This window comes from Lytechinus variegatus, chromosome 8 (assembly GCF_018143015.1).
Source record: "Lytechinus variegatus isolate NC3 chromosome 8, Lvar_3.0, whole genome shotgun sequence".
In the NCBI taxonomy this organism is placed as follows: Eukaryota; Metazoa; Echinodermata; class Echinoidea; order Temnopleuroida; family Toxopneustidae; genus Lytechinus; species Lytechinus variegatus.
This window is the reverse complement of record NC_054747.1, coordinates 4,832,847-4,855,978: the sequence shown is the minus strand read 5'-3', so window position 1 is coordinate 4,855,978 and position 23,132 is coordinate 4,832,847. Positions and strand designations below refer to the sequence as shown.

General features: G+C 35.3%; 1 protein-coding gene across 1 annotated transcript; it reads left to right on the top strand.

Annotated features, from left to right (window-relative positions):
• The first annotated feature begins 8,520 nt into the window (after positions 1 to 8,520).
• On the top strand, positions 8,521 to 22,661 carry LOC121419871. The gene is made up of 5 exons (XM_041614333.1): positions 8,521 to 8,628; positions 9,214 to 9,270; positions 16,927 to 17,100; positions 18,407 to 18,682; positions 20,515 to 22,661. The coding sequence occupies exons 2-5, from the start codon at positions 9,222 to 9,224 to the stop codon at positions 20,667 to 20,669; spliced, it is 654 nt and encodes a 217-aa protein (XP_041470267.1). The 5' UTR covers positions 8,521 to 8,628; positions 9,214 to 9,221; the 3' UTR covers positions 20,670 to 22,661.
• Positions 22,662 to 23,132: the final 471 nt, after the last annotated feature.

Here is a 23,132-nt window from a genome sequence, read left to right as displayed (position 1 = left end):
ATGCGTTCAGTCTCTTTAAATGAAGGTAAGTCTTTAATAAAAAGCGTTATATCATCTGCGTACAAAACTTGTTTTAATTCTGTATTTCCAAAACGGATCCCTTTTACCTGATGATTATTCCTAATCATGTGAGCTAAAATTTCAATACACAAAACAAACAGATATGGAGAAAGAGGATCTCCCTGCCTTACTCCTCTTCCAACCTTAAAGTAACCTGTCGATGCGCATCCATTTATAACACAACTTTCAGTATTAGTATAAAAAATATTTACCCATTTGCGAAACCTTGGTCCAAAATTGAATGATTTTAGTACCTTATGTAAAAATAAATGTGACACAGAATCAAACGCTTTTTAGAAGTCAATGGCTACCAAAAAAGTCCTTTCTCTATAGAAAGAAGTATGAAAGATCATATCATCTATTATTCGGATTGCTTCTGCAATATTTATAGCCCAGCTGATCAAAACCTACTATTTCCGGTAAAACTTCTTGTATTCTGTTTGAAAGTACCTTAGATAAAATTTTGTAATCTACGTTTAGTAACGAAATCGGTCTGTAGTTTTTAATAAGTTCTGGATCTTTGCCGTCTTTGTGTATCAAGGTAATAACTGCTTGTCTTTGAGAGGCTGATAATTCTCCCAATCGCACAGCCTCATTAAAAGATGCAAGTACTAAATCTCCAATTACTGACCAAAATTTCTGATAAAATTCTAAACTTAAACCATCATTTCCTGGAGATTTGTTGAGTGTCATACCTTTCAATATCTCTACACATTCTCTTTCAACGATTGTTCCTTCACATAAATTTTTTGATGTATCATTTAATTTTGGTAGGTTACCAGGAAAGAAATTTAAAGTGTCGTCCTCTATAGTATCTGTTTCCTTATATAGTTGCCTGTAGAATGATTTTATTCCTTCAATAATTTCCTTTTCGTTAGTAGTGATATTTCCATCTATAATTAATTTCTGTATTATACTGTTTTTCCTATTTGATTGTATTAACTGTTTAAAAAATGCTGTATTCTTTTCTCCACTTTCATACCATGAGGACCTTGAACGGACTTTCAAACCTTCATTAACATAATCGTAAAGTGAACTTAATTGTTGCTTCTTAGTTCTTATATTTTCAAAAATGTCTTTCTGATGTCCACTATCAATCGACAAAAGACTCTCTAAGTTCTTTATCTCTTCTTCCAGTTTTTCAATTTTTCTTTTCTTTCCTTCGCCCTTTCTCTTGATATTTTAATAGTAAATTTCCTTATTTCCATTTTCATAAAATCCCACAATACTCTTTTATCTTTAATTTCCACTGACAATTTCTTCTTTAAAGTCTTAATTTTTTCTCTCATTTTCTGAACATAATCATTATCGTTTAAAAGACTATTATTAAATTTCCAATAAGATCTTTTATTATTCTTTGACTGTGATCTTTTATGGAAAACTAGATTAACTGCAGCATGGTCTGGGGCTATAGAGGGAACGATATCACAGTTGGATGTTATCCGTTCCAAGTTCTCTGATATAATCCAATAATCTAAGCGACTCTCCATAAATGGATTTAGCTGTTTATACGTATATTGTTTTTTGTCTTTGCTTTTATTTCTCCATATATCAATTAATAAAAAAAGTGTCCATAAACTCTTGTAATTTTTTACTGAATTTTGAATCTTTTTTTTGATACACGTCCAAAATAATCTAAATTAGTGTCTCTAATAACATTAAAGTCACCGCCAAGTACTACTGGACTTCCCTCTAAATTATTCCTTAATAATAATTGACCTAAATCACTTAAAAATTGTATTTGGTCATTTTCGTTATTTCCCGTGGGAAATTATACACTTCCAAATAGCAACTTCTGTCCTTGTATCTTACATTTAATTAAAACATATCTACCATTTTCATCTACCCAGGTATTACCAATTTCAATGTCTATCTTACTGTCTATTAACACAAGAACTCCTCTTCCATGGTGCGTACCATGACTAAAGATACATTTCCCACCCCACTCTGATTGCCATTTATCCTCAATATCTGGCGAACTATATGTTTCTTGTAAGCATGCTATGTCAACGGATTTCGTCTTACACCAACTAAACATTTTTCCTCGTTTTGTTTTGTCTCGTATTCCTTTTACATTAAGTGTGAGGAAATGGCATGAAAATACATTTAATACATTATCCACCATTCTAAAATAAATCAACCTCACAGCCCTTGAAACCGAGGGGGGGGGGGAATAAAAGAAAAATAAAAAAATATATAAAAAAATTAATAACAAAAAAAAGCGGAGGGAAAAAATCACTACCGCTCAATATCGTTCACCATTTTCGATTTCGATTGTTTGTTTTTTGTTTTCGATTTTTGTTTTGAATTTTTTCCCCTAATTTTGTGAGCTAAATTCGACCCTCTCTCCCTACCGCTCCACGACCGCCACAACAACACACGGGCGGTGTGACCGGCTTTAGCGTAAATACCATAAGAATAACGATATGGATCAAATCACGTGATCAGGTCTTGTGCGCGCGCGTACGTGCTCGTCACAGAATTTATCCTCCCCGTCAGACTCCAACGAAAAAATCGGGTGAAGTTGAAATTATATCCTTTTTTCGGGATTTTTTCCCACGTAGCTGTATATTTTTTTCAATCTGTTATCGAAATAGGTTTATAAAGGGAATAGTGGCAGAGGTTTTAGCACATAACAATTACGGAAAAGCTGAAAAAACTTCATTGAATTAAACCAAAAATATCTCGGCTTCTGTAGAAGCCCGTCGGCGCGTTTCCGTTTTACACCCTGGCGAAGGCATTCTCCGCAAAAATAGCTAAAAAGCGACTAGTGAAGAGTCTACGTTTGCTTACATTATCAGCTGGGCGCGATGCAAAAGTCCGCACCGAAGATAACAACAGAACATGTTCAAATCATTGAGCTCTGTGTTGAAATGCAGCTGTATTCAACACAAATGTTTGCCTTGATCATTTGCCTTTGCCGAATTGCAGGTAATTTGCATCCGATGGACCTATTACAACGTAGTGGTATAGTTCAATGGTAATTTGCCCCCTCACTATCATGGAAGAAGATGATATTCACCGTTGTATTACACTGCATTCTATGAGTAGGATGTAAAATAGACCTATCAAAGTTGATTTTGAAAAACAATCATTATAGATAGACGTAAGACAATGTTTGTTGATCACTGCATTATTAATGTAAGATTAAGATTGATACAAGCTTGATGAATACAATTTATTCCGTCTATTCACTTGTTGGCAAGAAATTCTTATGTTATTTTTTTCTAAACTTTGTTTGATGTAAACTACTGTATACTTTGTACCTTAATTTGACGATGGTATTTGGGGCCGTGTATTAGTGATAAAAGGCATAAAAACTCAATAAATAGAGTGAAATTCGCAAAGCGAAATGCTGGAAAATTGATCAAAATCGGATAACAAATAACGAAGTTATTGAATTCTAAAGATTTGCATCATTCCTGTGAAACAATTCTAGGCATGTCTTCATGAATTTTCATTAGATGGGCTGATGATGTCATATTTTGTATTTTATTTCATGAAATTAGGTTTATTCAATTGTTTTTTCTACCAAGAACTAAAACAATTGGATTGACAACTAAGTGCATTATTTATTTATTGCCGCAACTTATTTCATCATAATGGAGACAAATCATTTACAGATTTATGAAAAAATGAAGAAAAAAAATATAATTTCATGTATAATAACATAAGTAAAAGGAAAGTGGGGATGTGACATCATCAGCCCACCTTGATGATGTGCATATAACTGTTTTCACAAAATATTGATAAACTTTTAAAACTTGTCCGATTCTAATAAATTGTCAGCATTTTGCTCTGAGAATTTTACTGTATTAAGATTTTCAGCTTGGACGATTCCTTTAAAGGGAAACTAACTGGACAAATTATACTTTGTTGATTATAAATTGCTACAAGTAGTTTTTACTTTGTTTTCCAAATTATAACTATAATAGTAATATTAGTAGTCGCCGCATCGTCGTCGTAGTAGTAATAATAGTGGTACATTTAGTAGTTAATGTATTTATACATTTATTATTGCTATATATGATAAATTATTATTATCATTATCATAAAAATAGTAGTAGTAGCAGCAGTAGAAGTAGTAGTAGAAGTATAGCATACTTTATTTTCATTAGCGTCATTTTGAAACTGTTATTATAAATTGCATAGTTTGTTGTCAATATCATCATCATTATTATCACTATTATTATTATCATGATTATTATTATATTGTTAGCGTCATTGTTATGAACAGTATGAGTAGTTATACTGTTATTAATTATTTAATTATTACCGTTCGTCTTGTTCTTGTTCTAGCTTCTCCTCCGGCCTTCTTCTCAGTCTCTTTTTCCTTCTTCCTCTTCTTCTCAGTCTTCTTATTCTTCTCAGTCTTCTTGTTTTCTTCTTTTTCTTCTTTTTTTCTTATCATCATCACTATCATTATGTATTATGTATTATTTGATTATTATTATTATAATTATTACCATAATTATCATTATTATTAGTAGTAGTAGTACGTAGTAGTAGTAGAAGTAGTAGTAGTAGTAGCAGTAGCAGTAGTAGTAGTAGTAGTAGTAGTAGTAGTAGAAGTAGTAGTAGTAGTAGTAGTAGCAGCAGCAGCAGCAGCAGAACATAGTAGTATCGGTGGTAATATTTTAATTCATCGTAACTTATGGTGCTGTCACACCTTGGCGTTTTAGACAGCGTATGCCCGACGTATCAAAATTTCTCTAAAACGTCGGCATACGCTGAACTTTGATTTTTTTTTCAACTCTGGGCGTATACTTAGCGTATTCATAACGAGTTGGACGTATACATAACGTATTAGTAACTTATATCGAACGCTTCGTTAACTTATAAGTAACGTATTCCAACGAATGCTTAGCGTATTGCTGGCGTACACAACTTATGCCCTACGATAGCCTAACTTACGCATAGCGCGCGGCAGCGTATCGCTGACGAACACGTGTCGTAGCCTATAAAAAGGCTGCCGCTCGACTATTCAAATCATAACCGCACGATACATCACCGTATCAACACCACCGCCATGCCGAAGAAAACTACGAAGAACGCTGCCAAGAAGTCCCCCACCTTTGAACCCCACCTTTATATACCAATTCCTATAAACGTTGTCAATACGCCATTATACGGTAGCTGTAAGTTATAAACACGTTCAGTAAGTTTTGTGGTCGTCCGGAGCACGTCTTCATACGTCAATATACGTTGGAGTTAAGTTACACATACGTTCAAAGCACGTTACTCATAGGTTAGAAGTAAGTTTTAGGGTACGCTGGACATTATCTCGACGTACATCGACTTATGAGTAACTTACGAATAACGTGTGTCAACGTGTATCAACGATCGCGTAACTTGCCTACAACTTATGGCCCGCGTATGCGGGACGTATGAGCCATACGCTGGCATACGTCGAAAAATTTTGTGCTTGCACAAAATTTTTCGACGACCTCGCCGTATGACGACGTATACCAGCGTGTTTTAGCGTACTCTTAACGTATGCAAAACTTACCCGTAACGCATTCGACGTACGCCAGCGTATTCGCCAAATTCCTCATACGTCGGGCATACGCTGTCTAAAACGCCAATGTGTGACAGCGCCTTAAGACATGTTAGAATCATTTTGAAACAATTATAGTTCGAAACAACTGGACTTCTTTCTACATGCTGTAGATTCTCTTTCTTTTGGTACTATTGTTGCTATTCTTGTCTTATCATTAATCTGCTTACTAAATTAATTTTGGCTATCGCCCGCTAAGTTTCTCACCTCCCTGAGTACACAAACGGCACTGCAAGATGAAAGCTCTGTGTACATATGAAGTTATGTGGCCGTGTAGCCACTGAGATTGCATGCGGTTGTGTGTGGGGAAACCACTGATCTCTCCCCTAACTGGATATGCGGGGAGGGTCCTTTGTTTGAAGCCCGCGAGTTCTATTGTCCGCCATACCAGTTCCCCAAAAGGAACGCGATCGCTCCATTAGCATGTGCATTGTGAGCGATATGCTAGCTGTCTGCACACTGAAGCACTCATTGCTTTTTATACAAAACTTCATATATTCAAGGTGCCAGAATTCGCAATTTTCTTGAAACCATGGTACTTTCCCAGTATACAATCGGAAACATAATTTTGAAGGGGTTGGTGTTTTCCTCACCTACGGAAGAATGGATGAAATTGTCCAGGGGTATTTTGGAGGTTTTCCAAATAACCATCTTAGGGTCGATATGGCGAGGACTTTCTAGGTTATGAAGGCTTATAACACTGGGCTTGAACCCCCCTTTAATTTAAGTCTACCCCACCCCCCCCAAAAAAAAATCAAACAAGTGTAACACCGAAAAATTCATCGCTTAAGTGAAACTTTAAAAATATAACTTTCATATTTTATTTCTGATTTTGACTAAATTTTGAGCATTGTGTTTTTCTCTCTATTCAAATAATCATTTCATGAGGTGGACTCGCCCTTTAAAGAACAAGTCCACCCAACAAAAACTTGATTTGAATAAAAAGAAAAAAAATTAACAAGCATAACCCTGAAAATTTCATCAAAATCGGATGTAATATGAAAGTTATGGCATTTTAAAGTTTCGCTTCATTTCACAAAACAGTTATATGCACATCTCGGTTGGTATTCCATTATTTTAACATTTTGTGCTTCCGGCAAGGAGGTCCAAAACGTCAAATTCGTAAAAATTGAAATATTGTATAATTCAAACTATAAAACACAAAAGAAATAGTGAGTAAAATCATTGACTCTCTCATTTGGATGTAACTGGCTCGTTCATATCACTATTTTTTTAAATAAGCGAAACTTTGAAATGTCATAACTTTTTATTTTACATCCGATTTTAATGAAATTTTCAGCATTGTGCTTGTCTGATTTTTCTCTATTGATTCAAATCAACATTTTTCTGAGGTGGACTTGACCTTCTCTCTCTCTCTTTCCTTCTGTCACATCGATCGACCCTCTTCAATTATCCTCTACCCAGTTTGTTCATATACACTGTAGGCAGCGGAAGCGGGGGGGGGGGGGGGTCCTGGTCCCCTTAATTTTAGGTGGGGGACAGACCCCCAAAAATTTATGTTGACAACTTTTTTTGTTCTTTTTGCTTGTCAATTTTTTTCCTGCATCCCCCCTAAATTCAGGTGGACCCCCCTAAAATCGTTGTGGTCCGCCCTGAAATTCTGGTTGATAACCCTTTTTTGATACTTGTCAGATTATTTCTTTTGTTTTGCATCCCTTCCTAAATTTGGGTTGATAACCTTTTTTTGCTTGTCAGATTATTTTCATTGCGTCACCCCCTAAATTTCTGCTGATAACCCCCCCCCCCCCTCTTTTTTTTTGCTCCACCGAGACATTTTTTCTTTGAAGACATTCGGCATCTCAAAATAAGTTCTGTGAAATTTCTGAAGTCTGTAAATCCGTCTCTGTAGCTTAATGTCTTTTTTACGTACTTAAAAAAAAAGAGTTCTTGGAAAAAATAATTTGATCTATTGTTGACAGAGAAATATCACAAATTCACATGCCACAAGTTACATAAGCCCCCTAAAGTCCTAGTCCTATACCGTACATGTACCTATAGCTTGTAAATTTTATTGTCCTTTCACAAATAAAAGATAAATAATTTTCAGAATACCTTGTAGATCCAGTCCTTGTCCCAAAAATCAGTCTATTTCGGTCAGGATCTATGCTTTGCAAAAAATATTTTTGTTTAACTCCTCCGAAACGGCAGATTTTCAGTCTTGCTACACACGCTTCGTGTCTCAGTCGTGATATTCTTCTGTCCAAACATGATTGATAAACTCATAAAACTTGGTGACATTTGTGAATATTAATAAACTGAATATTTATTTGAATCATGGTTTGAATTCATCACGCTTCCAGAGAAATCACAACAATCGATAACCCCCCCCCCGGAGTTTTAAAGTTTTGGAAACTTGCTCTGGTAATTTAGAATTACCACACATGTATTTGAGCACATAGGACTACATAAAGTCTACAACTATGCAGTTCACCAGCTTGTCTTATCTGTGAAAAGTAATCCCATTTTCTCTGTTTCCACGGTCGTCACAATAAGTGCAATTATACGTGGCACAGGACGACATCTTAAACTTTGTATCAGGTATAAATTCACATTGAAAAGTGCTGTTATAAGAGTTGATTTGGTAAGTATAATTAAGAATTGACACTATTGCCGTGTACCAGACTTTACTCCGATTTTGGCTTTATTGGGGGAACTCGGCGTGCGGAGGTACCAACTTCCGGTGCTTCAACACGGAATAGGCCAATCAGCGTTATTGTTCCCATCCAGGTAGGCGAGAGATCAGTGGGGGAAACTCGCCAGTGTTGGACTCTCAATAACCAGCGACGGGTGTAGACTCTTCACTAGTCGCTTTTTAGCTATATTTGCGGAAAATGCCTTCGCCAGGGTGTAAAACGGAAACGCGCAGCCCGTCGTAGCTAAGTGAACGACTAGCTGGGCTTCCACAGAAGCCCGTCGCACGCAAAGGCATTTCATTTTCAGGAGGGGATTCTTCGCCTTTGCAACTTTTACCAACCACATATAGTAACAAGGTAAGTAATGCTTTAATATTAAAATGCAAATTGATTTCGAATGCTTCCGTTTTATCCTCCGATTAATTAAAGGCCGTAAACATGAAAAAGAAAAAAAGGAAACATTTTAAAGGCTAAATTCAATGTCTTTGATATATTATTTACTAAACGTCTACCATTGATCATTCACCAGAAAATCGAGACAGCATTAAAATTAACTGTATATTGATCTTTTTTCTGGAATGTTGATTTTCATCAAGTGTTAAGATTGATTGTTTTGTTCGTTATTTATCCTTTTCACATTTCTACTTCTTTTTAATCGCGTGCTTCTTCTTTATAATCCTCGATTTCTTCTTCTTCTTTTTTCCTATTATCCGTTTTCTTTTTAAGCTTTTTTTATCATCGTATTTTTTTGCTTATTAAATTTCATTTCCCTTTACCTTTTTATCATTTCATCCTTTTTTCTGTACATTTTTTTCGTCCTCTTCTCCCTTTCTCTTATTTTTTTCCTTTCATCGTATCCCTTTCTCTTTTATTTCATTCTAATGTTATTATATGAAATAGAATATGCTATAAATGTGTTTTAATGCGTTTCACTTCCAACAGCTCCCAACATGAATGTAATTGCCGTCTTTGTGCCACTTTTCTGCATGTTTACATCAGGTAAGTATATTCTGTTATGAAAATGCTTTATATTGAATACTACTGGATGATTTAGTATCAACGTGATCACACGCAGTCACATGAAGTTCATATCTGGGCCCCGTCTTACAAAGAGTTACGATTGATCCGATCAATCGTCACTCTATGGAAATCCATCAGTGTCATATTTTTTTCAACGAAAAACTTGCTAAATGCCCTCTGTAAGCAACAAGAAGTGCATTGAATTTTCAAGAAAACAATGAATGCATGAATATACATCATAGCTAGAAAATATTTTGAACAAACATGCATACTAGATCTTGACGGAGCTGGCTGTCCATAGATACGATTGACCGGATTAGTCGTAACTTTTTGTAAGACGGGACCCAGACCTCTTTAGCAATATTCCTTGTAAGAGATGAAACAGTGTTTAAGCCAATGTGTTGCCAATCCTAATCCACCTTTTCCAAAATATTTTAAGGGAATAACAGAGGATGGTAATGATAAAAGACGTAATGATATGGATAAAAATGAAAATAAATCGATTATACTGATGAAACTACACAGACAAAAAACTACACGGAAAAAACAGAGAAAAAAACTACATAGATAAAACGAAGAATAAACATTAAAAAATACGGAGAATTGGAGTCCCTTCCATATAGAGTATAGACATAAAGGGGATGGTGCTCCTAACATGGGGGAGGGGGGGGGGGGGGTTGGGTGGTACAATATCACATTTTATTTTTTTTTTCTCTCTCTCTTATCATTTCATACATCTTATTAATATTTCATTTTGTAATTGGTGAAACGCATTAGTATTAATTTCCAGTATCTTTGAAGCTTAATGTATAATCTGTATAATTATACTTGTTATGGATTTATTGTATGATTTATAATCATGTTTCAAATAGTTTGTACAACTTGCTTATGGAATAAGAATGTGTATTTTGATTTGAGAGAATACAATAAAACATCTTTGAAAAAAAAACTAATGTCAATATTACAAGGGACGAAAGGGATGCTAAACATGAAAAGTTTTCATATAATATACAATCTATATAACATTCGAAATGACATCAGTATGTCTTGTGATTTTATGGGATGGGACGACTAAATATAGTGTAAACCCATGTTGCAGGCTGGCTGATAAAACTATGTACGTAACTTAAAAGATAAACATTTCGATGACAGCTCAGAATAAGGTAGACTTTAGAGTTATAAAATGCGTAACTCTTTTGCCTCGAAAGAGTTCTTCACAGGTATCACTGCTTTTAGACAAAACGAGATTGCCAACGTTGCTATAATTTTAACATACAGCCTTTCTATAAGCTGACGTATTTTTTTAATGTCATTTTTTCAGAATATCAGCGATATGCATTTAACCGTTGGAAGCTCCTTGATTTAACATAACTACTAGTTTCTGTCATGAAATATTGCGACCATGACAATAATGGTATATACATTTTGATAATTACGAATATTCATGATAAATCGAAATTAAGAGTTATTATCCAGTTCTTTAGAAATGTATTCATACGCGATTAAAATGACCTTTGCAAATGATGATTTTAATTGGAAAACAAAAAGATCCTTGTATTTAGAAAGTAAAATTAATAGGCATCACTTGGGTTCTAAAATTATATGATATCATAAATTATATAATGCCCCCATATATAAGTCTCCATCTGTAGTTAGGTAAGCTTTGTAAGGGCACAAGCAAACACTGCAGTATAATACACTTTCCAAAGCGATACAGCGTAGTCCGTTGTGCTTACCCTTCACTCGAGTTAGGTTAAGCTAAGGGGCCTGAATGCAAAGCCTACAGTGTCTTGTTTACTCAAGGCCCTCTCGCGCAGGCTAGTCTTTTCTGAAGACCCACCTCTTGATCAAAGTTTCGAGCAGGGTCTGTACCTGCAGAATCTATGCAGCTGGTATGCATTGACATGCTAAGTGTATTTGATAAGTCCATATCTACCTCAATAAAAAGGCATAAAAACATGATTCAGGTGAATTCGTCAACATGCTGGTATGCACCTGGTTATGTAACCGAAATTAAAAGTAATTACATTCATTGTATTCAAGTTGTAAGTTACTTTTAAACTAATAACCCCTAATGTATTGTTGAATTATAATCGATAATAATCTTGCAAGTAACCGACAACAGTAATAGCAGACAATGATGTTTATATATAGATATATATATGCATTTGCAGTGGATTGCTCTTGTTTTTGCCTCTTACTTAACCCTAATTTTTATCGGGGGGGGGGCGTGGGGGAACATGCCAACGACAATTTTCGCTATATATCTGCGGCGCAAAATTGTTTGACCTCGCCGCTCTCTGACTTTTTACTTTCATGTCTCACAAATTTTGAGACCAAATTTGTGACGGCCTGGTACGCGGTTTCGACATTACGCAACATTATGCAAGTGCATGCCAGCCGAGACCCCAAATTTCCCCAAAACGTGATTTCATGTACAAATCCAATGCAAGTTGTGTATTTAGCCAAAATTCATAGATTTATCATTATTTCTACTTTTACTGATTAAACTTATTCAATTTTGCCTTTTTATGATCAGAATTAAGTCTAGAACGACTTCCATAAAAAATAATAAAGAATCAAAAGTAAAAAAAAAAAAAAAAAATACACCCCCCCCCCAAAAAAAGACATCGGTCTTGGTACCAGAATTTTTTCATTCACAATAGTTAGGAATTCTATAAAGAATATCTTCACCCCAAAATAGCATTTTAGGAGCTTTATTTAGTGAATTAGAGCAAAAAGTATGATTTCATGAATAAATGAACATAATTAATTCATATAAAATAAAAATATATGAATTCAGTGAGTTTACCAATGCAACTGCGTAGATAAAGTCATTCTCTACCACCATGCAAATTTTCGTTGCGATCGCGCAATCCGCGGTTGAGATCTAAAGGGGGGGGGGGCATAATGCCCCCCAGGAATGACAAAGGTCAAAATACCCTGGGAGATTTAAGGTTAATATTAATTCATATTTACATGCTAGACATTAAATGTAGTTTAATTCGAGGTTCACTTGACATGTTATCAAGACTACGATAGATTACAAAAATAATTGTGTTTGAACAAAATCGGCAAATTCTTAACACGCAAGATACTCGAAATTTTAGCAAAGTCAGAATTTATGATAGTTTACGAGTTTGGGGGGGGGGTCGTTTTTCTCCTTAATTAGTTGATAATATTCAAGGCGTCAACAAGGAGCTATCACATGAAGTCATTTTTTAAAACATTTCTTCCTCATATTTCTTACTTCTTCAACTGGACTGACTTTGTTGAATGTGTAGTTTTACCTTTACTAGAAGTTTTTCAAAATTAGCCTAACAAGAAATAATATAAAGAAAGAAAAACCTTTGTGAAAGTAGGACGTTATTTTACTCGCTAATTACATACTTATGGTATTATTTATTCTTCGCGCGCTGAATTAATTTTTGGGGATGATAATGACGATTATTTCCATGTTATTTTCTTTAATTCAAGCTATCCATCTTGCACCATTTATACTTATTATTATTATTATATAGATGTTATCCAAGAACTGTTGATTTTATTAGCTTATCTAATTTGAAGTTAGGGGACACAACTAATTATTACAATTGTTGATTTCAATTGTACGAGTGTACAAAATTCCAACATCAGCGCGCAAAGGGTTAACTGCAGTAGTGCCAAACATTTGTTGTCGACCGATTGTAACGTCGATTCCATTATTTGCTATTTGTGTTCGCTATATAATTTAAGACTGAATGGCCGCTCGAATGATTATTTTAAGCACTTGTGAGGTTTTTGCAATCTTAGAAAAGAAAAGTGTTTTTAGAAATCGTTTAAATGGCTGACTGCATTTGAAATGGATCTTAGTTACTGTAGCGCCCTCTCTCGGTAATGTGTTTTTAAATAACTCTACGAACAATCATCTTACAAATTTAGTGATAGGATGTTATGGAAGTAGAGACATTTTATTGCATATCCTGACATGTCCAGTCCATTAGATTGTTATAATTCTGTTTATACAATACCTCGATATTATTTCCGTCAGGCAGGATTAAAGTTGCCATGTAAAATTACCAAATTTATGTGATAAAATAATTTTTAATTCATATCTTCTAAAACTATCAAACTCCTTTTTGACATTCGGTTTTCAAGGATTTGCAGGACTAAAATCATGTTTTACCGGCAATGGTGTTTACTCTAATGCATGTGGCGTATTAAGTTGATGCCGGCTCACAGAAACATATAAAATATAACTAGTGCAATTTAATAACCTTGACCATTTCGCATAGCAGCTATAACGAACCAAGGCATAATGCCATTTGCATAAATTCGACTGATCAAACCCTCTCTATACAAAAGGAAAAACTGAATAGCCCCATCTTAAGTTGAGATTGCAATAGGCTATGAAAACTGTTGATAAATTAATAATATAATACAATACACGACCACATATAACCTTACCCGGAACAGAATGCAACAAATGGTTTTTTTTGGTATTTTTTCAACGAGTTTTTTGCTCTATATGGCCTCAGCCATAATATATCAAAAATATACCAAAATCCCCATCCGGAAAAGTGGGTATTTTCAAGATGGCCGCCATTCGCTGAAAATGGATACTAATCGCTCATATCCACCCGAGAATTCTATTTCGGTTCATATTCCATGGTCTACATGGTCTAGTGGTAAGACAATTTGTCGATACAGGCTAAAGCACTCCAGGGTACCTAGAAAATCCAAGATGGCACCACAATGACTGCCGTAGGCCAAAAAATCCATAATTCATCTACTAATTAAGTGGCTTTAATATGGTTTCTATTCAATGGTTTCAAGAGTGAAGTAGTACATTGGAACAAGATACAAGGACAGTGGGTGGTCCAAAAATCCAATATGGCTTTAAAAAAGGGGTATGAAATGACTGCTGTTACTAAAAAGTGGATATAGAACATTAAAAACACACATGAGGCCTGAGGGATAATATTCTGGTGTATACTGGGGTTTCAAGGGTAAAAGAAAATCATTTGTGGACTGGTCACAATGATACGCAATTATCCATGTTGCCAAAAATCCAAGTTGGCTTTCAAAAGTGACTTCTTATTTATGTTTTTGTTATTACTTGTATTAATTTTTTATGATTTGTTGTACAAACTCATGAAAACCCGATGAAACTTTTTTTAGTGAGTAATATCCCTGTTCAGTGAATGGCAGCCGTCTTGGACCCCATCTGGAAATAGCTATGATCTCCCGGATGCGGATTTTGCTAGATTTGTAGTATGTTATACCTGAGGTCAAATACTATACCAGAAACAGTTGAAAAAAAAATTTTGTTGCAATTTGTTCAGGATCAAACCATATCTTGACCCGTCTATAAAAGCGGTAAAAGTCTGAAAGTTTGTTGTTTGTTTGCAGTCATGCATCAATCCTCTATATAGTAATATTAACTTCGCTTAAATTGGTGATGATTAATTTGTTTAATATATGCTCAAAGCGTCATTGTTATAAATAAAGTCTCACCAATTTCGCTAACCCTATCAAGTATAAATGGTTTATTTTCAATTCGTCCGATTGCTAACCCGTCTACTACCACTTGGTCTGTCATCAGTTCGTCTACTCACCACATTGTCTACTTTCATAGTGTCTAACACCATTCCGCCTCATAACCAGTTGGTACAATAGCCATTTAGTCAATAAACCATTTGGTTTAATTAAACTAAATTGTTCATTGTGCAAAATGAATGGAAAAGAAAATAGGTATTAGACCAACTGGTTATTAGACGAAATGGTAATAGACGAAATGGTGATTAGACAGAGTGATGATTGGACCAAATGTTTATTGGACCTAGTGTTGATTGACGAAATGGCATTATACTAAATTAAGGTAGACCATGTGGTGAGTGGACGAGTTGGCAGTGGATGAATTGACAATTTACCTTACAAAGTAATAATGTAGTAGGTTTATTTTACAATGTTTTAATCTGAACATTCTTTGTGACCTGTTATAATAGGAGTTTTCTCAACAACTACGTTTTCTGTAGCCATGGTAACGTGAATCTAAAGTTCTAAACGTATAAAACGTGGATCAAAACAGTAGTTCCGTCGTTGACTCGGTAAATTGCCAATTGGTCTACTGCCAACTCGTCGACTCACGACATGTCTAATACCTTTCCGTCCATCAACATTTTGTGTAACAAACAACCAATAACCATTTAGTCCAATCATCACTTCCCGTCTAATCACCATTTCGTCTATGACCGTTTCGTCTCATAAGCAGTTGGTCTAATTTCTTTTTTAATTTAATAATTTTGGACAATTTAACACCTGGTCAAATTAGATCAAATAATATACATGTATGGACTAAATGGCCATTGGACCAACTTGTTATTAGACGGAATGGCATTAGACTAAATGAAAGTATACCATGTGGTGAGTGGACGAAGTGATGGTAGACCAAATGATAGTAGACGGACTTGACAATTGGACGAACTGGCATTAGACGAATTGGAACAAAATATATATACGTGCAATTTTTCGTCAGGTCCGAATATTACGACGTTCCAGAAAGCGTGTGCGTAGGGGTTGGGGCTAATTATTATGTTCAATATACTCTTCCCAAGCTCTTCAAACTGACCCTTTTTGATACGATGAACGAGGGTATGCCCTACAAGGTTTAAAGAATGGTAATTTGAATGATCATTCCAGTGAAAATGAGGCTAATGACGATTTTTTAAGCACGTGTGAAACCGAACTAGAATCACGAACTCTAATCACAATCACGAATTCAAATTGTACTCTGAAGGTGGATTACAGTTAAGTTTCACTCAAATTACGGTACGAATTCTGTGAGAGTGGTCTGATGATTCTAAAGACGAATTGCAATCGTGATTACAGTGATAATTCAAGATTCACGTGTGAAAAGTCCCTTGGGCCCGTATTCTGAAGTCGGATTTAACTTAGACCATGGTCTAACTCTGTGCTAAAATTATGGAAAGCCGAAAGTGTCAACATTTTCATTTAGTTGTATGTTTCTTATGCTTACTGTGCTCTGTCCTTATTCATCGATCTTGAAGACAATCATCTATTCATACTTCCTAGACAATTTTGAATGATTTCAGAGCCAAATTAGCTAAAGTATGATATCTCTACTGTTAGTGATTTATGTAACAATTGGCTCTCCATTCTTAAACCACAACTTTAAACCTAAGTTTAAGTTAAACCAGACTTCAGAATACGGACCTTTGAGTTTTAAAATGCTTTTCTTCTCTCTATTAATGGTGGAACCACATTAATCACCATTCCTCAATGTAACGTAAAAAATAATATTGGCGGTTGAAGTTACACACGTCAGATGACCGACCTGCTGATTAATATAAGTCATATTACACATTTAATTTGTCTTTGTGTCCAAGAACATATTTTATATTACATGAAAAAAAAATGAGATGCACATAGGTCTGTCATCGTAAGAATTTGTAAGTATGTCATAAGGCATGCAATGGCTGTTCAATTCGTTCATATACTACTACTAATGATAATGATAGTAATGATAATGATAATGATAAATCATAATCATTATTATTTTTATTATTATTACTATTATCATTTTTATTATTATCATCATTATCACTATTATTATATGTTTCTTTTTTGAAACAGGGGAGGCGATAACATGCATTGTGTGCAGTGACATCACGACTACAAACAACGCAGCCTTAAACCTGACTGTTCTCCCACCAGCGACGTGTGGGAAACCACAGGAGTCAAATTGTACTTCCGGTGTCAAAGGTTGCATGACCGTGGAATATAAAATCACCCTGATGCACAAAACTGGTAAGCAAGGATAAGAAAAACACACTGACTCTTTATAGCCACACGCACACACTCGTATCTTTTCTTCAACCATGGTTACACGCACACACAACAGATCCGAATTTTCCATAGTAAAGTCGAGCCGATTCTACTCGAATATGGCCTGATTCGGATGAATTCGATGGATTCGGAACCTACTCGTCTAGCTCTGCTTCGGAAAACTCCCAGAATCAGAGACGCGTAGGTCGGGAATAGGTCCCGAATCAGAGCAGAATCGCTAAGAATTGATTCAAATTATTTTTTGCCATTCTAAATTAAGCCAAATGCCAACCCCAAAAGAGGCTCTACATGTTGCCAAAGGTGGCAAGAATCGAGCTGCATGTTGCCCGAATGCTCCGATTACAGCCGAATATTGACCCGAATCGGAAAGAATATTGCTGAATGCGCCGATTACGCCACCGAAGTCCGAATTCCACCCAATGAAAAATAAATTCCAGTTCTGGTAACGATCTCATAATGACTTTTTACAAAATCTAATATAATGACCACCCAAGTGTCTGTTAGTATGAATAAAAAAATATGTGCCAAAGGATTCTTGAAGGAATTGTGTAATTGCTGAGAAATAAGCGAAATAATCGCGGATTCGGTCACTTCCGTCGGGTCTTTATTCCAGCAACAATAATAATACACTGTCCCACGTGTGCCTATCTGTGTTGGCGATCTTCAGTGTGATCGTATTTCAGCTAAGATTTTATGATTTCACAAAGTTCAGTTCATGTAACTGTACCAGATCTAGATCCACGATGATATAATCATGCTTAACCTTGGTTTTACAGACTTTCTGACGAAATTAGTGTTTTACTGCAGCTACCATAATTTAGCTTTAAAAGCGACCAGATTGGTCCGAATTGTGCCTAAATCGACTTATTCGGCTGCACCTCGGCTGACATTCGATAATTTTCTGAATTTTCGGCCCACTCGCCTCTATCCTGCTCTGTCTTTAGGTCACAACTGAAACATCAATTTTTGTTTGTGCTAGTCTTTGCGTGGAGACACACTGTTGATCAAAATTTCAATCAGGGTCTGTGCCTGCAGACTAACCAAGACCAAGGAGGAACAATAATGAAAAGCCTGTCACGATTTGGAAATACATGTAAAATTTATATTCTATAACCTGAGAATATAATATGTCATGAACAGAAGGTATAATATTTGGTCTGTTATCATTATGGAAGCTAGTCATTATAATGTTAAAGCTAATTAATCACTTGAGGCATTACGTATGTAATATCGAGTCACTTTAAAACCTTCTTTTCTTAATTTACAGAAGGCAAAATCGTCCTGACAAGCATTGAGCGAGGATGCGCTCCCCCTAACCACAATCACTTGATCCCAGACGGGAACGCATGTCTCAACGAAACTTCAACGGCCATATTTGCGTCACTTATGTATGATCCGGCCACCGCACTTCCCCCTAATCTTGGGGCGACCTATGATAGTCATCAACTAAGCTTGTGCGTGTGCGACAGCGAAGATCTGTGTACACCACCCGAACCAACCAGTCCCACGAATCAAACGGTTCCAAGCGCCGAACCGACTCCAGGTAAGATCCCGTAAGAGCACCGGAAAATGCTTAAGACTCGTCTTGAACTGCTATAACAAGGTGGATTTGCACGCTATAAAAATACTTCCGTAGTTATTGTTATGGTATTATATGTATCATCATCATCATTATTAGGCCTATTATTATTGTTGTTGTTATTATTTTACTATTTTAACTGTTGTTATTATTATTGTTACTAAAATCATAATTATCTTCCTGTGAGAGAGAATACATATGATCCCCATCTCTTATTATAAGAGATGGGGATCATTATAACATAAACGAGAACATTTTTCCCCAAGGCAACAGCAGTGACATAAATATCAAGTGATATATGCTGTGAGGTGACGTCATTGTTCCTTACGGGCTGAAGCCACCGCCTTGCATTCTACACCTGGCGCATCTCTGACTATTTTCGCTATCAAATCTTGTATCGTCTTTGGGAGGGTATTTTGAGATTAAATTAAGACATTATGAATCAATGAAAACAGAAGATGAGAGAAATTTGTCCCCACAATGATTCACAATATTCCCTCTTTGTCCCAGAACTCGTCAAAGACACATTCGGGTTTTCTTGCAATGCAATACAAAACGGATTCAAGAACATAACAGATGCATTTTTTAATTCCCTTCATAAGAAAAAAAAGTAACCAAGACGTTTTCGCCGGTTTTTACAAAAATCGAAACCGTATTCTCGTCTTGGACTCTGCATGACAGACGACATATTAAAAAAATCGTCAGCTGCAAAACTTAAGACGACCTGCTGCTCGGTTCACATTTTTTTTAACAAAGACCTCCCAGCTGTTCACTCTTTTTTCTAATAATGCATTCTCGAAGTCGTCATGGTCGTCGTGCAAAAATCCCTATAGTAGTAGCACGTACAAGAGACGTCAATTAAAAAAACATGGTTAATTACGTACCCATGACATCTACAAACCTTTGACGTGTGCCCCATGATTGATCAAGTACAAGTTTACTTATTTAAAACAAAAAACATCATATCATAATAAAAATAAATATACATACAATGCACATGAGTACATAAATACGTATCAATTAGATTATAGCATAGACGAATTAGTTTTGGCTTGTGTACATGTACGTGGGCCTGGAATACTTCACATGATCAATAACATAAAATATAGGATATACTAATCTACAAAATACAAAGAGAGAGAGAGAGATGGTCTTGCTCTGGTTAAGATGCTATACTAGACTGGAACCAAACACATATATGCGCACAAACCTACCTCACCCGCCCCATCCACACATACACATACTTAACATTAATGAGTAGGTTATCAACTTAAAAATGCAAAAGTACTGAAATATATTATATTGAATGAAAATAATCATAACCTTCCAAGAGAGTAAGTTTTTGATAACCTTTCGAACAAAGATAAGATATCTGACAAAGCATTCCTTCTCAAAACGACTGGCAAATTTCAATACGTAATACAACTGATATCCGTAAGCTTGATGGGGCTTGCACGCGATTCCATAACGCACACTCGCACGCGCGACTTTTGAGGTCTATATAGAAAATAGTACTCCATGACAATAATCAATATATGGGACCATACCAACGGGTAAATACGCACACGCATTGAATAAAACCGTGAAACTTTGTGCGCACTTGACCATTTGGATCACCTTTATTGTTTCCGGCGATCTCAACAGAGCGCGCGGAAGCTCTATACCCCAACTGATATTGATGCTTGATACTTGATTTCATTTCCAATATCCAGAAGAGACAGAGAGAATCAGGGTATATTTTGCAGTATAAGTATGTAATATGTCTTGTTTCTAGTATGTTTTTTTTTATTCCGCAGACATGGCACATACGATAACTACTGTTGCATCCGATGACACCACGTTGCCCGACTCACATGGCTGTGATGAAGACGGAGATTCGGCAGCAAAAGTGCTTGTCGCAAGTTCCGTACTCGTTGTTGGTTCTCTTCTTAACGTCTTGCTATCGATATAACACCAATGCATCGATTGATGTTACTTATATGGCACGTTTTAAATACCGCTACGTCTACGTCCCACAGTCGGAAGCGACTCCGGATCGACAAAAAATATTACATTACCTCCAATGCCATATATATCGGTTAGGGTGGAGTCAGAGTACGTGATGTGACTGTGACGTCAGACCCGTGACTAGTAACGCTTGATGACGTCCCACTTTGCAGATGACTTTTGCCGAAAATAAAATGATGCTTAATTATATTAAAAAACAAGAGTAATTGGTTGATGACGGTTGGTGGGTGAAATGGGATATTATTATATTTATTGACTGGTCTAATTGGTTTTGTTTAGCTATGTATAATAATAATAATGATAATAGTAATAATATAGGTATATTTACCCAGGGAAGCCACTTCAGTTTCGAAAACTGTTCTACCAGCGGGCCCTGCTATTATATAGTATACAGTGTGTGTAAAAAGGTAGTCCAATTTTTGAGGGATTACATTCAGGAATAATTCAGATTTACCAAATAATGAAAGAGAAAGTTCTTATATTTATATTGCGACCCCAAACTTGTTTTCCTTTCACCACTTGTGACTAAAATTATTGATTTAAAGAAATCAATTACGAATTGTATTATAACTTGTATATATATTTTTTTTCAAACTTTTGGTAAGTTCGCTGAGATTAAATATTCAAAGATGCATCAGCCGAGGGATTTTGGGTTTTATTGACATGATTAATCGGAATAGCTCTACTTTAGTTTTTACAATGATCAACTTCCCTTCACTTCAGCCATTTCAACAGAATTTGGAATAAACATCTGTAATTATCGTCAGTAATATTTTTTTAAAGTTATGCATGATGTCCGTGATACAAGTTGGGTATCAATAGAACAACGAGGATTTGCTCTTTCTGGTTATTTTGAATCTAGATTCTGAACCGACGAATCGGTCTGGAGTCGTTTTGATATGATTGACTGTCATATATTGTATAATTTGATTGTGTGTGTGTGTATATTACTATTGGAAATACTGGATTCTGTCAGGACGGGAGGGGATGGTACAGTATTAAGAAGTCCAGTTTAGAATTGGCAGTGTCTATATTATTCTGTTCTAATGGGAAGCAGGAAAATTCAGAAATATTTTTTGCAATAGCTTTATAAATTGATTTGGTTAGTGACCTCTATTAAAGATCACCGTTAAAAAAATGATTAATCAAAATCGAACTTTAAATTGAATCATTTTTTTCTGAAAGGTTTAAATCTAATTCCTGTGTTCAGCCGGTCACTGGACACAGCTTGTGTTGATTTATTTCTAAACTATGTAATGTGTAATTGAGAGTATATTCAAATTGTATATTACAGTGACTCTATATGTATAGTCTAAATTTTTTATAGAAAATTAATTAAGCTGCATTATTTACAACTATACGGATGGAGGTCTTATCAATTTATGTATTGCCAACGTGTACCTACTTCATTTAAGATATTAGCCCCTTTGTTAATAATCTTAAATAAAAATAATTTTATAATTTTCAGTAAGAATTCGCGCAGACATACTTTAATGTCAGGTGCTGAATCATTACTTTAGTGGCCCAAACATGGAATGGTTTGTGTGCAGTTACTTTATGAAATGGCTATTGGATTTGATTCGATCATTTCCTCTGAATTTGTTGTTCGTTATTCTTTCTCTATCACGATGGAATAGCTTTGCTTACCACATTTCTTTACATGTTGTCTTTGTATAACTGCTTACCAACCAGTATTCATCAGAACACATTATTTTTATTATTATTTTTGTTGTTATTTATTCGGCATTTCAAAATAAATGAATTATACAATGAAAATTACATAAACAATGGGATATACGTGACATATTACGAAAGACCTGGAATAGAGATGAAGGGGCTTCCTGCGTTTGGAAAAGGTTAACTAAATTACCATGACCCACAGGTCTTCCTTCCCACACCCCTTTACCTCCATCCAGGTCAGTATAAGAATATAAAACGAAACATGAGTTATAAGTATACAACTGAAACTGGCAACAGTTAATTTGGCGAAAAAATGCAACATGAATCCATCAGCAATTATCATTTCAATTGATTCATTGCAATATAAATAACATAAAAAGAAACAAAAATAAAAGTAATATCACTTGATTGTGTACATATTCAAGCTGTTTTGAATATCAATTGATTACCTAATTATGAGGAATCTTTAAAAAAGCTTGTCTACGAATGGATATTCTTACATGATTTTGTAATTGTAAATTATTTGAAGAGAATACGTATATGCTGGTAAGAATAAGTCCACTAAAATATTAAGTATAGTTTTGTGTGTTCCCTCATTGGATTTAGATATCAGTCATCGAAGTTTCGACCATCATAAGACAACTCTTTGAAAAAGCTCTTCCGTTTAAATAGTAAAATTTTGGTGGTCTCCTCACGACTTTCTTTTCTTGCATCGGGTCTACCTGAG